The following is a 15,737-nucleotide window of genomic DNA, read 5'->3' as shown; positions in this document are numbered from 1 at the left end:
GAAGAATGAGCTGGAATCAAAAACTGTCCAAACTACATTTGGACACTCTTGGCCACCTGTGTAGGGAGACATTGTTGAAGGTAAACATTAAAAGGCTTCAATGCAACCATGGCTTCACTTCACAAATTATTGGTTTGCTCTACATTACTGACGCCACCAATAACCTCAGGAGAGAAGAAATCCATGTTGCGCTACTTTCCTTTTAATTTTAATGAAAATAAATCAATTCTACTGGCCTCTGTTCCCTTTGCATGATTACAAATATGATTTTCATATCATACACACTATAGAGCATATAGCCTTATGTTTGTAACACAATTGCAAGTCAAATCTGGCAGAGAATTACTGGACCGTCCGTGGCCCTGCAGCAGGATGGGTTTCTGTACAGAAAAGCAATATTTGCAAGTTAATTTCTCAAACTCCTGTCAAAGGCCGATTTCTTATTTACCACGACAACTCTATGTTCATTATTTAGGACGAAAAACTAACTACACGCGGTTTCGGTGGGTTTTGGCACGCGCTGCTGTTGACCAATCATGGCGCAGCTTCCACCAGCAGCGTCTGGTTGCCATGGTAATCCAAACCTGCCCGGTGCCGACCTGCCCTGACCGACAGCCACGGTGAGTCCTGCTGCACATTATTTACTTCTTCTTCATTTCAACCCTGAATAGAAAAATAACTTAATTCGCGGTTTTGACTTCTGTTTAATTTGTTTCGTTTTTCGTAAATTACTGCATTGCAGGGGAAAACGTTTTTAAGTTCAAGAACTCGGAATAACATTTGTGTCCAAAACTTAAAGAAATAATCACATGATAATTAAAAGATAGCCAAGTCCAGAAAACTGTAAAATAGGTAATAAAAGATAAATTTCCGTCTCAAAGGTGTCTTAAGAAGCTAAACTTAGCTAAATCTTATGCTTAATTTGAATCAAGTACTGTTCCTACAAACAACCACTGCGCTAACTTTCAGGGGCAAAACGGAACAAACAGTAATATAACAGAATGTGCTGCCACATCTTTAGGATCACCTAAACTTTCTGTGCTTCAACAGTCTCGTAATATTACTATATTCCCATAAAATTACTACTCACAACCCTAATTTGTAATGTTAAGGCGCGTTTCTCTTGAAGTACAGTTTCATATGACCGGGACCATACTGTACAAATATGACCTAAACGTTAGAATGAGTTTGTAAAAGTGTATAAATAAAACATTGACTTTATGATGTTCTTACAGTAGATGGCAGCAGAGGGCATAATGATCAGAAGAGAGCCATCGTAGTAACTGAGCCACTCCTGCTGCTGTTTTGTCCAATGAGTACACACTTATATTAGCATATAACCAATCGCCCGCTTTATGTAAATGTCCTCCTGACTCACACGGTCCCTGACACTATTAACGTGAAGTTACCAAAGTTATCTCTCAGTAGCAGCAGAACAGTTGACTAAAGATAAACGAGAGAGTGTGGAGATAAAAGACAGACCAAAAAGGCCAGAACAGGAACAGGACTCTGCGTCTGTGACCTAGAGTGGATTTGGATTTTATGTACACCATGACATTTGAGGAACTAAACGGAGAATATCCGCAGGAAAGGTAAATACTGTATAATGATACTGTAGTCCGACTTCTACCAGTGTGTGCGGAGCAGCAAGCAGAGAGTGGATGCATGAATAGATGAATGCATGGCAAAGAGGGATTTAAAGCTGTTTTTAACTTGAATTGTTCGCCTGGCGGTGTTAAAACGCATAGTGTATTCCTTATCAACTGCCCCTTTGCGACGACCCAGTGCAGCGTTTTTTAAGCTGACAAAGTAATATTTTACACACAAAGTCTAACATGTCGTTTTAGCACAAACGCTAAAAGTAACTTTACTATCAGAAAGATTCACTATAGGTAGTTTTAATGAATAAAAAACGGAATAATTTATCCTTTCTTTTTTCTTTTTGCACCGGCCGGCTTTTTGACTGAAGTGACGTCGGTTCGTTAGCTGAGTTAGCATTAGCCATAAAAATGAGATTGGGACTTCTTTTTTTGTTTGATGTTGGTAATGATTGTTTTTTAATTACTTACTGTGTGTTACAGAATGGATTCAGTGGCGAAAGCTTTAGAAGAAGTGCTCGCGTCAGCGTTACCACAGGGCTGCATCACAGTCGGAGTGTACGAAGCTGCCAAGTCTCTGAATGTGTAAGTACCTGAGTAGTATCACCGTGGATGACACATGTATTACACTGTCAAACACTTAAACAAAGTCTCAGACTGACAGACTCATACAGTTTGTAATTTTAGAAAAAAACCAGACTATTAAAATATGTCAGTTCCACATGTATATTTTGGCTGTCACTATTATTAATATTATTATAAGATTATCTTTATGTTTGACTGAAGGGACTTTAAATGATTTGTTTTGATTGTAATGTGAATATGCTAGCGACACAGCATTTGAAAACTGTATTTTTCAAGGCAAATACAAGAGCAAAGAAAAAAAGCTGACAAAAATTGTTGGATTAATGTATTGATTAAAACAAAATAAATAGATAATACAGAAATAATAATATAACAGTTAGCTAAAGTAGCATGGAGTGTACTAAATGCTAGATATGCTTTAGTTTAGAGATAATATAATTGTAGTAGCTGTAGTTTTAAGGGTAGTAGAGTAAGCAAACATGAACAAATAGAAGTCAGGAAACAACTGAACATAAATGGCCCAGAATAAGTTCAAATGGTGTTTTCATCAACTTGACCTTTCTGAAGTGTCAACTAACTTGGGTTGTGAAAGCATTGATGGTAAGAACAGATAGTGATTCCTTTTAGCTCAGAAATAGCAAAACGATCTAGTCTAGAAGAGCTAAAAGGGAATAACTGAAAATTCATAACAAAACACTTGTTCTAATGTCAAAATTTCTCACACTGTGGGTCCACACTACAATATCACAGAGTTAACAACTGTTTGATACTAAATCCTGAATCTGGGTCTTTGCTGCTACCAACCTTAGATAACCAAATATTTCAGCGTAAAGTCTGTCTTAACATTCTAAATGATGCAGTCCATGGGTCACACAGACAAAGGGACTGACGAAACATTAGCTCCTGAGCTTAGGTAATCATTTATGATCATGTCTAAGTCAGGATGACTGTGTGGGAAAGAAGAATGCAACTGCATATGTGCTTCATCTTGTACCATAGTGTAACGTGTTTGTGAACAGAACCACTCGCCCTGTGGTATAATAAAGTTGACCGTCGTCTCCCAGGCTCTAACTCATCTGTTCATGTCCTCTTCCTTCCAGAGACCCTGATAATGTGGTTTTGTGCATCCTGGCCACCGATGACGAAGACGTCAAAGACGTGGCCTTGCAGATTCACTTCACCCTTATTCAGGCATTCTGCTGCGAAAATGACATCAACATCCTGAGAGTGAACAACACCCGGCGTCTGGCAGAGATTCTGGGTGGAGGAGCTGCAGGGAAACAGAGCGGGGGAGAACCCATGGACTTACACTGTGTCCTGGTCACTGTAAGTGTCTCTAAAACATTCTCATATTTTAAAGGTCAAGGTTTTTTAGGGGGTTCTTTCACGTGGGTGAAACTGCTAACAAGAGGTGGTACTTGCCAGTACATGTTCAATTGTATTTGATAAACACGTGCATGACTCCTCCCTCTGCTGGCTTCTGAGGAATTTCAGTTGTATAGAAGCACACGCACACACAGAGGAGGGACTGTTAGTAAGTGGGTGTAGTAAGAAACCATAGAGATTAAGTTCATACCACATGGAGGCTGACGAGGCTTCTACAGACCATCACTGATGCTGGGTTTTTATTCATTACAACTACAATCTGTTGTCTCTTTCCTGGACACAAGCTGAACATGGACTGTGGTTCTTAGATGAGCTCAGGTCTAGTTTTTGCACAAAATAAATGACGTAAACCACGCATACAAGTGTAGCACTGACAAAGCGCTATTACGCTACAAGCTAAAACAGTGCTAACATGCCACTTATTTGCTACATACTAGCTCACTGCTAAAACATTGCATGCTAGAAACAAGCCAGTCATTTGTAAGAATGGAACAACTACCAAACATTTAGCTTTCAAATGCACACATAGTACCAACTACAGGCCTAGGAAGAGGAAATTCTCGCTCATTGCTAGCCATGTGAAGACTGCTGTTGGTGGAAGCTCCTTTTATAGCCATTAGAATGTTCCCTTTATGACATTTTCAGCCCTCCTTTGCTTCTGTCACAGTTTATTTTAGGGTGTGACCCAGGCATCAGTGTCTGCATTTGTTTATGTTTCTGACTGGGTGTATTAAAAACCTCAGGAATGCATTTAAAACTCACTTCAATTTGTCGCTCTTTTCAGAACCCACATTCCACATTGTGGAAAGACCCTGCTCTGAGCAAAGTGAACCGATTCTGCAGAGAGAGTCGCTGCATGGACCAGTGGGTGCCCATCATCAACCTGCCTGAACGATGACGTCTGAGCTACAAAAAAAAAAAACAAACGCCTGTGAATGGACATTTAACTTCATCAGCACAGGACCAGTGGTGTGGACCCTGATGGACATGTGACCACCCACAGATCAATTCTAAAGCCTAGCTGATGGGAAAAGAAATCAAAAAAGAACTTGATGTTATGCGGGTTGTGTTCAAAAGGCACCAAGCTGGATTTCCATGTTGGGCTGGACTGTTCTGTGTCCGTCTGTCAGCCTGGTGCAACGATGTGAGCTGGTGAGACAACAAAACTGTGAAGCTGGACTCTGTAAAGAAGGCTTTTGTCATTTCTTTGTTTGACTAAACCTCTGTGAGGAGTCAGAGAGCAGGAGGTGGAGCTGTCGAGTGGACCAGGGTCGGCTTCTCTGCAGAGAAAAAAAGAGAGAGAAAAAAGCACTTGTTGAAACACTGGACCTTTTTGCAATTTCACTTCTTTAATTTCAGTTGTTAATGTTGACACTGCTATGGTAATTTAAACAAAGGGAATGGCTACAAACATCCAGTGATGACATTCTGTGTTTTTGGTGTTTCTCAAATGTCAGCTGGCTTTATGACCACAAGTTCAATTTGTTCTTTTGTTACAATTTTAAGTTATTTCAAATGATATTTAACTGTATTTATGTTTCCATTTTTTTTACCTTATATATTTGAGAAAAATCTGAATTCAACACACACATATATATACATATATATTGATATTGATGATATAAATGCATTGCTGTCAATAAAAGAGTATCTTTGGAGCCAGAGCTATGTGTGTGTGCTTCTTTGTGTGTTTTTCCATTTCTGGAAATGCTAGAGCAGCGCGGTGTTCTAACCTTTAGCCGTTGTAAAAGAGGAATCACGTGGCCTTCAGATCACAGGGGTCACGTCGGCCTCTGTGGCCCCAGTGCCATCTCTGAGCCGAAGAGAACAATAATCCCGCAGCAGCTTCTGCCTCCATCAGCAAGAACGGCGTCATTCAGCCTCTCACATGTGACATGAACGGGTCTGTGTTCAATGGTGGATACCTCGCTTCCTCAGAAAAATAAAGAAGGCACAGCTTCAGTGCGCTGAATTAGGAAATACAAGTGAATTTTTTATTTTGTTTTTGCAATAACATTAATTTTGTTCACACTGAATTTTTCTGAGCAACAAAGTACAATATAAGTAGCACAGGAGTAAGACCACAGTTGCGAGAAGTGCAAGCTTCTAAGCTAAAACTTAGCATTAAGCTAGCATTTAGCTCACCGTCACTTTATTTCTAATAACAGTGTAGAAGTATATTAATAGTAGTACTGCTATATACATGTTTACAGATAAATACATATATACATATACATTATTTTTTCTTTGTTATTTTTCTGCTTTTTTGTGTGTGTACTTTTTAGACCAACCTTCAGCTTTTCCTGTTCAGTTTATCTCTGAACATGGTTGAACAGATCAGTTATTTTTGCCTCACACAGGTGATCTGTGTGGTGTGGAATGAAACTGCCTTCACTGGTCAACTACTGGTGACCTCAGCCTGCAGGGCATTTGTTTTATCAAATGCTCCAGCTAAAAATAACTATTTAGCCAACTCTTAGCTGGTTCTAGACTATATTTAGGCAGACATTCTGACAAACTTTTTCTATACTTTGTCAGCCATCTTTTTTTCTTTCTAACTTCTAGTGTTTCCTAGAGGACCTGTTGTCTCCACCACAGTCTATGTTACAGCTGTATATAGCTGTGTTTTTGTATTGGACAAACACTACAGAGTTACACGCTGATAAAGAAACATCTCCAGATAGACACATTTGAATTGATTGACCTGCCTAAACCCTACTGAGAATCTGCAGTGTGTGAAGTCCAATAAACAAAGCTGTCATATCCAGGACTGCTGTGTTTAAAATCCACTGAGATTTACTGTATTAAGCTGCTCGTGCGACTGCTTCCAGTAAACCAGACGGCATGAAGTTCCTGAGAAACAGTTTGTTTAAAAGAGGAGGATCTGGTATGCAGTCGGTTGGACAGGACGGTTGAAAGGCAGCCTGCTTTTTTTTTTCTTCTCTCTTTTCCTTTCCCACTTCTCAGACGGGTTGTGTGTGTACAGTGGAACGAGGCTGATGTCAGGGGTTGATGTCAGGCGTAAAAAGCAGTGAGTCACCATCACGAGGAGAGAAGGAGGCAAAGGCTCCAGTTTCATAACGCTCCCTGGATTTTCATGTGAGGCTGGAGCATGTGACTGTGGTCAGTGTCACGGAGTCTAATCACAGCAGTTAATCCATTCTGTACCATTACACGTGTATTCACTGTCCATCAACACATTCCTGTGTTTTCTGGCACAATTGTCCTGCAGGTTCCCAAAAAAAAAACAACCTGAAAGTCCAAACCCTGATCCAGAGGAACAGGACAAACAGGCCGGTCTGCAGGAGAGTGACAAAGGTTGGACTGAGTCACTAAAACCTGACTCTTCTGCCCCGGGTCTGAGAGGAGCCTTAATCCCAGATCCTTAGATAAAAACAGTGCTCATGTTCTTCTCTGTTTCCCACACAGCTTCTGAATGTGAATGTTGTTTGTCTGCAGTAATGGCATTCAAATGAACACGTGAAAAACAATGAAGAAGAGCTCACCAACTCTGGCCGCAGCAGAGATCTGGCTGTTCACTGGGTAAAAGGTCGTCTGACAGGTGACAAATGTGGCTCCAGTGCTGTGATCCAAGGCAAAAGGTTACCTTCAGATAACAGCACTGTGTGTGTGTGTGTGTGTGTGTGTGTGTATACGGCTGTTGTGGGGACACTTTAGGGCCTCAGTAGGAGGGTATTTTTCAGGATTCAGATTTAGTTTAGAGTTAGGATTTGAACTAGAGTCAGATTAGAATCAGGGCAGGGGTCTTGAACTCAAATGATCTGAGGGCAGAGTAGGGATTAAGATTATGTATATATTTGGAATAGGTCATAAATCATGGCGGAGGGCAAGGCAATGCATTATGTCTATGTCAGTGGTTTTAAAAGTGTGGGGCGGGCGCCCCTATGGTGCACTTCCATGTTTTTTTATTTTTCTTGGGGGCTGCAGAGAAATCCTTGAAGCCACTCAGTTGTGAAGTGCTAACAACCCCCCCCCCCCCCCCCCCGAAGCAGCGTGTGTGTGCAAGAGTCTGAGATAAGCGTTTATGAAAGCATAGACCGTGATATCTGATGAGTCACGTTGCACTTTGAATTTCACACTTGCTTCAGTACATTGCTCCACATAGTAAACGCACACCTCTGATACTGCACTGGACTCAGTCATTGTGTGTGAGGTTAAAAACACACAGAGCAGCTCAGGGACTACTGTAGGAAAAAAGTCAATATGAGGCTAAGATAACAGTTAGCGCCGCAGACTATACAGAGAGTCAACTGTGGAAATGGACTCTTCAGTTCCACAGACATTTGAACCAATGCACATCAACACAAAGATCCTGTGATCACTGAAATATACAGTATATACTGCAGAATTAAATCGTTACTTACATCAAGTCCTGGACCAGATTTGGGGGGTTTGTGGGCCGGAAGTGGCCCCCGGGCCGGGTGTTTGACAGACAGACGATTGGACATTTTTCATGCAAGTTATTATTTCAGTGCAATTTTGCACCTCCATGTTTACCTTCCACTCCTCCTCCTCCTCTTGCTCTTCTCTACATCAGCACATTCCAGCTCACGGTGTAACAGCCAGGACAGGCCTCCACCACGGAGCACATGTCCAGTGAACAGCCTGACCAGCCTCCGACCACTGACCTCCACGTACTGAGGAATGTGATACTTCCAACAAAGATTGCTACCGGAAACTATGTGTACTATATCTTTTTTTAACCATAGCTTTTTTTTAAGTATTCTTATTAAAATTCATTTTTACTATTTGGTTTTCCAGTCTATGCTAACCCTGCTAGCCATTGTTTAGCAACTGACAATTGCTAAACAATAGCCAGCAGGTCTTTCTTGTGGCGTCATAGCCAGGTTCCTTCAAAAATGGTACGATCGACTATTTTTATCATTACAATAGATGATGTCATTCCTGTGAGATTTGACCATTGTCTTTGTGCACAAGCAGCTGCTGTGGACAAGGTCAGAGAGACAGGGGAGACCAGCAGACTGTCGGACTGGGCAGGAGTTACACAGGGAGAGTCGCTCTGCTCTCCAGGACACTCTATAATTAGACTGTTCGACAGCAGCAGTGAAAAGCTGGACGTGTCTCTGGTCTCGTGTGTGATAAAAATAAAGTGAACAGGAAGAAATGTCCCAAATATTCCAGGGGGGGGGGTTATCTCTGGGCAGGCTAGGTCTGAACAATCAGATTTCTGTGTAACCCGTACTTTAGTTGGACGATGTCTTAACCAGAGACATATACCAAAAATACAGTGATGAACGATGAGCCAGATCACGCTCTTTCTAGGAATGTTCCTGCAGAAAACGCTGCACTGGTGCAGAGCTTTGTTTATACCAACAACAAATAGCATCGGAAAATAGCATCTATAGCATCTATAGCATCTAGAAAAAAGCAGCACACTGTGCTGCTTTTTTCTAGATGCTCCTGAAAACAAGTTTCAATAACAACCACAATTTTAGGCTAACTCAGTACAGATACAGTCGTCTAGGTTGAAATGACACAGTTTAAATTTCAAACACAGTCTAAGTCGCGGACACTGCATTTAACCCATCAAGTAAACATAGTAACATAGACTCTCTACTACAGACTTCACCTGGATGCATTTAGTGGGTAGTTTGACATGCCCTATAAGATACCTTCTCTTTTTTTTTTATAAAGCATGACTTTTTAGTTTATATGGTATAATAAAAATGTATCCCTCATAGGAGTGTACGGTAGGAAGGAATGCTTCAATTTATTAATCTCAGTAAATCTTCATACAAAGGTGTGTATTAATAAAGACATTCATGGAAAATGCTCATTTGTTTCACAGGGAAATCATCCGTTAAGGCCATCGCGGGGCATACGACGTGAGATGACATGGCAGTGTTGTTCTGAATTCTCCCTTGACAAGGCAAACAGGATGGATTATATTATTGCAATAAAAAGAACCAACTATCAGAGTGGATTATAAAACCAAACAGTCGGCTGAAAAAAAAGAAAAGAAAAGGAGATTCAAAAGTACCATTGAAGAAGTTGGAAAACTGCCCAAAAAGCACACGGTGTGTAGATAAAAACACAGATGGCACGGTATTGTTACAAATCACAGAAGTTCACCTGATTAAAAATGATAGAAAGATATTCAAGATATTATTATTTTTTAAGTAAAGTACCCACACACAGAGTGTTCTTCTCGACACAAGGCAAAGTAAGTAAGGCGTAAGAGTGTAAGGACTTTTTTTCCCCCCATTAATTTTACCACAGCAGATACACAGTACATGTTAGGCTGACGATTTAAGACCCTCACTGACACAGGCGCTACACATCAAAATAGAAGATTTAAAAAAATAAAAAAAATAAAAAAAAAAGACCAAGTTTTGGCGCAGTCTCCTGGTTAGAGTGGGTTTTCGTACTCATTAATAGACACTACCATTTATTCCTGTGCTCACAATACTCGCACCCAAAAACACTTGACAGGTCAACAACGTGCCGGGTCACATGATTGGATTCAGAGTCAGTGAGTGGGTGTGGCTCACTGTGTAATATGTGCTGACACACAGCATAAAAAAACAACTTCTTTAAAGGAATGGCTGAAAGTATCAGTTTGATTGGTCCACATGATCCAGTTATATATATATATATATACCTATATATATATTCCTACACGTGTGGATCCTCGTAAGTAATGTCATTAAATTAAATGCATTCACTATAAAACAAGTCAACGCCAATCAAGCTCTTTAATAGCGCTGACCCTAATGTAACAACTGTGCAGTTAGCCGCTGCTAGCACCCATGTGGACAAATGCGTTGGTACCTACAGCTCTCGCTGAAACACTGACAACAAGCACTCATTACTGTTAAGTCCATGTTTCTGCTTTTTTCGGTTCACACACGAACACAATGGCACCGACAGAGATTATACAACTCTTGACTTGATATCTTGTTATGCCATCACAAAGTGGGAACTGCTGCCAACCCGAAATGAAGACGCCCCCTGCTTCTGCCAACAGGAACTATTCTCTGAGCTGACTGTTCCAAACGGGTCAGGCTTGAAGCCCTGTTATTTAACAACTATCCGAGGCATGTATTAGCTATTTCAAGTGCTGATAACAGAATGTGGGGTCTATTCTCCGGAGGGACGATCCATAAATATAACCATTTGCTCACTATTTGGTTCCAGTGTGTTTAAAACAAAAACAAAACAAGGCCAGATCAGGTGTTCTTAAAGTCTTAGCCTGCTCATAACAAACACCGCCAGATCTGTTTTTCACAACTCAGTTCCTTGTTCGTCAAACAGTACATCTCTTCTTCTTGGCTTTGTGTCTGCCAACAGGTTACAGCCCCGCTGACCTAAATCCTATTAATAATTTGTGTAACTGTAGTTACAGTTACAGAACTGTGCTTGGAAATGGTCTTAAACGTGAGGAGTTCCTCCAACAACTCCCTTCATTGTTTTCTACGGCCATTGTTTTGTTAGATAATTGTGAACGCTTACGATCCTTTCAGCGGTACAAACAACTCTGTCCAGGCTTGGTGCACGTGCTAACGACACACACTGTTACAATTATTAACGCTCATTTAATGACATTACTTTTTTTTGAATTGTTCCTCATAAAAAGCCACATTTTCAAAGCACCCAAACATAGAGAAAAACAAAACTCCCAGGGGTGACTTCCACGGACCATCACAACACCAGACTCATTTCATTCCCATGGGAAAACAACAGATCTTAACAGAGTTGATGATTCGGCAGTTGACAGACACACACACACACACACACACGTGTGGATGTGGATTGTCTCAGAGTCGGAGGTTTGGCCGAGTGTCTAACCTGAAGGAAAACCTTTTTATATAGAACTGCAGACCAGCTTCAGAAAAGCTAAATACCCTGGAAGGGGGGAGTGTGGGGGGGTGGTACTGCTTGGGCTGGAGCGCAGGCTACACACAAATGAAGATAAATGTAGCGCTGGACTAAGTGGATTTGGATTTTTAAGGCTGACTTTCACTCAAAGTCCACCAGCGGAGGCACAAAGAAGCAGCTGTTGCAGTACTTCTTAGTATTCTGTACTGCTTTAGCACAACAGTGCAGGCTTGTACTCACTACATTCGTTTAACTCCTATATCCTTCTGCTCATACATAATGCTTGCACCCGAGGCGGGGCTCAGTGGCAAAATACTTCATAGTTTGGTGAAACACTGCCTCCATTAAATATACATCGTGGTAACATGTGAGTCAAAGGCTCAAGGTCTACTTCAGTGGTCTACTATACTGGACACACCTATGGGACACTGCAGCTCATGCTGCCTGAAGACAGTTATTCATCTTTGACTATTTTCTAAGGACAGGAAGCCAGACCTGGGCTGTGATGACAGTCGCACCGTGGAGAAGAAGAGCTGTTAAAATACCAAGGAACAAAAAAAAAAACAAAAATAAAAGGACAATAACTACTGTCAGAAAATGTTTACCTGATGTTCCTCATGCAGCCAAAGTCACGTAGTGGTCAGAGCTCAACCTGGACGAGGGTGTGAGTGAACCATGGTTCAGACAGAACAGGGCAGAATCACAGCACTTCATTATTAATGCACTGATATCTCCGACAAAATGATTGTTGAACTGAACTCACAGTTTCACCCACTCACTCCTGCCAACGGACAGAATAAAGACAAGACAAGAAAAAGCAACAAAAAAAAAAAAAATCCAACACACGTAAAAGGCTAAAGTGGCGTTGACTACAATATAGTGCATGGTTTTTTGTCCTTGAAGGGATTGTCTGAAGCAGGGATGCCCATGAGGAGGGGGTCGTTCCTCGCGTGTTCGTTGCAGTAGTTCATGAGGTCTACAGAGGCCTTGGATATCTGGAGAGACACGGAGGAGTCGAGGTCACCATCACACAAACGCAGTCACCGCGCCCGCCCTGATCTGATGTGCAGAGGACGGCTGCCATACGTACTAGGACGATCGTACGCGTCACTCTTACACTCCGCGGTGCATTCCGGACGTCGCGTTAAATTTTCTCAAAACTTCTTTCTTGCACTGTGTTGCAAGTGTGACCAATTCAACAACAAGGTTTACGGCTGCGTCTTCTACGGTCGAATGTTGTCAATTGAACGTGAGCTTGTTTTATACGCTCGGGGAGAAATGGGCTGCAAAGCGAGCGGTGGACAGTGAACGTAAACACCTAGAACTTTGGCACAGTACTGAGTACAGTTCATGTCTGCAGCTAACACCTAATTTACAGTTGGGACTGGATGGGATATTTCACTTGCGCGCACACACAGACAGAAAACTGGGTTCCTTGTTTCACTCTACCTTTATCCTCTCAAGGCTCGCCTCTATTCTCAGCTGCTGCACCATCCGTCGGGCGTGGACGATGTTGTTGGAACCGTGAGGCTTTGAAGACATCCTGGATGATTGGTAACACTGTGGGAGAACAGAAAGAAACAGTCATGTTAACAATGAACACGTCTGGGTGAAGGACAGATTGATAATTCTCCAACTTCTACAATACGGTACAGTGAACTGATGTGGTGTAGTGAAATATAGTATAGTGCAGTGTACTGCAGTGTACTGTAGTGTACTGTAGTGTACTGTAGTGTACTGTAGTGCAGTGCAGTAGATTTCTGTGAAGAAGGTAAACATCTAGTGCATGTTTCTTTGGCTCAACAGTGATTGACCATGACAGTGAGATGGATGAGTGTGCTGCTGCAACCACTGCTGTTTTTGCTGCTGCTGCTTCTGTTATTGCTGCTGCTATTGCTGCTATTGCTGCTGCTGCTCAGGCTAATTATTCACAGACTGCAGGGGAACAAGCCCGGACACATCCTAGAGTCCATGTGGGAGATCTGGCTCCGGAGTTTCTCCCTCGTCTTCTAGTTTCCTTTTTATGGCCACTCGTCTCACTGCTCTTACAAATATTTCCTGTAATACTGCTGCAATAAACTCTCACATGACTTCTTGACAAAGCAACATTTCTCAGCAGGGAACAGGAAGAACCCTTTCTTAGAAGTTCACAATGACATCTAGAGGAGAACTGCTGTTGCATGATCACACGTTCTTTATGTGAATGAGAACCAGAGCTTTTTTTTTCTGCCTGCCTCACTCACTCACACTGCTACCAGGAATTTATGCACTGCTTAATTTCAACACCTTACTGCTGCAACACTGGGACATGAACATACAGTAAACGATCTGCCCTGCGTTCTGCGTTCCACCCTGAGTGGACTCCTGCAGGATGTCCTGAACGTCTGCGCTGCTGCAGCTGCAGCTGGGCCGGTCTGCTCTGCGTTTGTGTCAGGAACAAACAGTTGGGGAAGAATAAAGGACAAATAAGGGAAATGGGAAAGGGAGGGAAGGAATTCTTCAGTCTCAGGCATCTGCCCAGCCGTGGCTGATTAAAGAGGTTTTTCTTGCGAAGACAACAAATCACTCCAAAGGAAGCGCGGCAGAAATGACTCAAAGGGCAAAAAATGTTGATAAAACGAATGTGAGACATGAAAGGGCCGTGGACTAGAATGTAAGGCAGACTTATCTCCCTGAGAAAACATTCCCCTTTGAGTCATAAAGACAGACGCCACAGGTGAGAGGGAAAACATCTTTTTAACTGGACTGAAAAAAAAAACACTGAAAAAATGGTAATATTCCTGCAGCTGGTCTGCCACAAAATGAACATCATTTCACATGATTAAAATACAATTTAATACCTGCTGACAAAGCTGTCAAGGGAAGTATTTCTTTACTGCACTTTACTTGAACTGAGTCTTAGTTTACTGGAGGGCTTGGTCTGGACATTCATACGTTTGCGAGTTTGAATGAGAGCGTTTCATACAGCGTTGTTTTGGACGTGGAAACTGGAATTAAACAAGACGTAGACGTACGTCTCATTCCCCAGCGTGGATTTACGTTGCTGTTGTGACTCGGTCAGATGTGATGGGAAACAAATCACACCCTCTACGCAGCGAGCGAATGTCACCGCATGACACATCAAACAGATGAAAGGAGGTACGGCGAAAGTGACAATAGGTGACGGGGTTAATGGAAGTGGATTGATGATGATTAAAGTGAAAAGGTAGAAACAACGTGCAGATGTCTGCCCGGGGTGTGTCTCCTTACACGCATTGTTGATGCGTTTTGCCACCTTAACATGAGTTTATCACCTTCACTGCCTTCAATATGTCACTCTGCTACAGAAACATGCACGGCCTTATAATGGTTACTCATTTGCTGCAGCTGAATAAAGGCTAATGGGACAACAGGCTGGGCCATGTTCCTGCCTTTGTTTGATAAGTGCTGATGCAGCTCTACAAGGGACTGAGAGTGAAACAGAAATAAAAACACACACACACACACACACACACCCCCATGACTGTAATTAAGGACCCAGTAAATCGTCAGAATTGATAGTTTACTGCTCCGTGGCGCCAAAATATCGCTTGAAAAAGCGAGTGAAGTGGGAGAGAGAAGCAGGTCTTAAATCCCACCACCACCACCACCACTCCCAGGCAAACTACCTTAACTGAGTCACTTCAGTCAAGCTGTGAAGACCCTGTGAAGTGATGCCAGGCCCAGCAGCCCAACTCCAGCCTTACAGCGTGTTCATGAGTGTGTGGCGTTACCTCCACAAATCAGAAACCAGACCACCCCATCACAACAGATCACAACATCCACAGAGGAACCATGGCCACCTAGAGCAGGGAGCGGTGAGTCCCTGCTGCTGCACCATACCTTCTAGACACACATGCACATAAACACACACAAAAAACCCACCCACACACATGCCATTCATTAGCCCGCAGTTCAAAGTGCCAAAGACAGGCGACCATTATGAGTCAATGCTGTTAACACCAACGCTCAGAGATGAAAAACTCGGAGAGAGCGCGTGCACTGCAGCTCAGACCCAAGGAAAACTCTTAAATTTGCCGATGACGAAGACGTGACATCCATGAAAGACTAAAAGGAGAGTCGGTGCTGTCAGCTGTGCAGTGTGTGGTCTTTTCACTTCTCTATCTGAGCGGCATTAGCAGCTGCTAATTAAAATGAGCAGATCTTCCTGAAAGTAAAATAGTTTCCAAGCTCAAGAAAAAAAAAAACCATGGGCTGCACTTAGGACTTATCTAACAAGAAACAAGTAAGGCTCATATCTCAGACTTTTCCATTGAGTTGATCTTTAAA

At 42.2% G+C, this 15,737-nt stretch overlaps 2 protein-coding genes across 2 annotated transcripts in view; one reads left to right on the top strand and one right to left on the bottom strand.

The window, feature by feature from the left end:
* Positions 1 to 1,403: 1,403 nt before the first annotated feature.
* Positions 1,404 to 5,227, top strand: gadd45aa (growth arrest and DNA-damage-inducible, alpha, a). Its single transcript, XM_008334044.3, has 4 exons — positions 1,404 to 1,592; positions 2,082 to 2,183; positions 3,284 to 3,509; positions 4,354 to 5,227. Exons 1-4 carry the CDS (start codon positions 1,543 to 1,545, stop codon positions 4,465 to 4,467), a joined length of 492 nt encoding a protein of 163 aa, XP_008332266.1. The 5' UTR covers positions 1,404 to 1,542; the 3' UTR covers positions 4,468 to 5,227.
* A 4,070-nt stretch (positions 5,228 to 9,297) lies between these two features.
* Positions 9,298 to 15,737, bottom strand: part of gng12a (guanine nucleotide binding protein (G protein), gamma 12a) — a 20,749-nt gene continuing 14,309 nt past the window's right edge. Inside the window, exons 2-3 of the mRNA XM_008334045.3 lie at positions 12,879 to 12,989; positions 9,298 to 12,424 (exon numbers count right to left, since the gene is read on the bottom strand). Coding sequence (XP_008332267.1) covers positions 12,299 to 12,424; positions 12,879 to 12,971 — 219 coding nt within the window. The 5' untranslated portion in view covers positions 12,972 to 12,989 and the 3' untranslated portion in view covers positions 9,298 to 12,298. The remainder of the gene's footprint in view (positions 12,425 to 12,878; positions 12,990 to 15,737) is intronic.

The sequence above is a fragment of the Cynoglossus semilaevis genome, chromosome 20, assembly GCF_000523025.1.
Source record: "Cynoglossus semilaevis isolate Cse_v1.0 chromosome 20, Cse_v1.0, whole genome shotgun sequence".
NCBI lineage: Eukaryota > Metazoa > Chordata > Actinopteri > Pleuronectiformes > Cynoglossidae > Cynoglossus > Cynoglossus semilaevis.
This window is presented reverse-complemented; position numbering and strand designations above follow the sequence as displayed.

Bases quoted from the DNA above. Each gene is read 5' to 3' on its own strand.
- gadd45aa (XM_008334044.3), top strand. From the start codon at position 1,543: ATGTACACCATGACATTTGAGGAACTAAACGGAGAATATCCGCAGGAA. The intron at 2,184-3,283 runs GTAAGTACCTGA...TCTTCCTTCCAG, and splicing joins GCTGCCAAGTCTCTGAATGT to AGACCCTGATAATGTGGTTT. The intron at 3,510-4,353 runs GTAAGTGTCTCT...CGCTCTTTTCAG, and splicing joins TACACTGTGTCCTGGTCACT to AACCCACATTCCACATTGTG.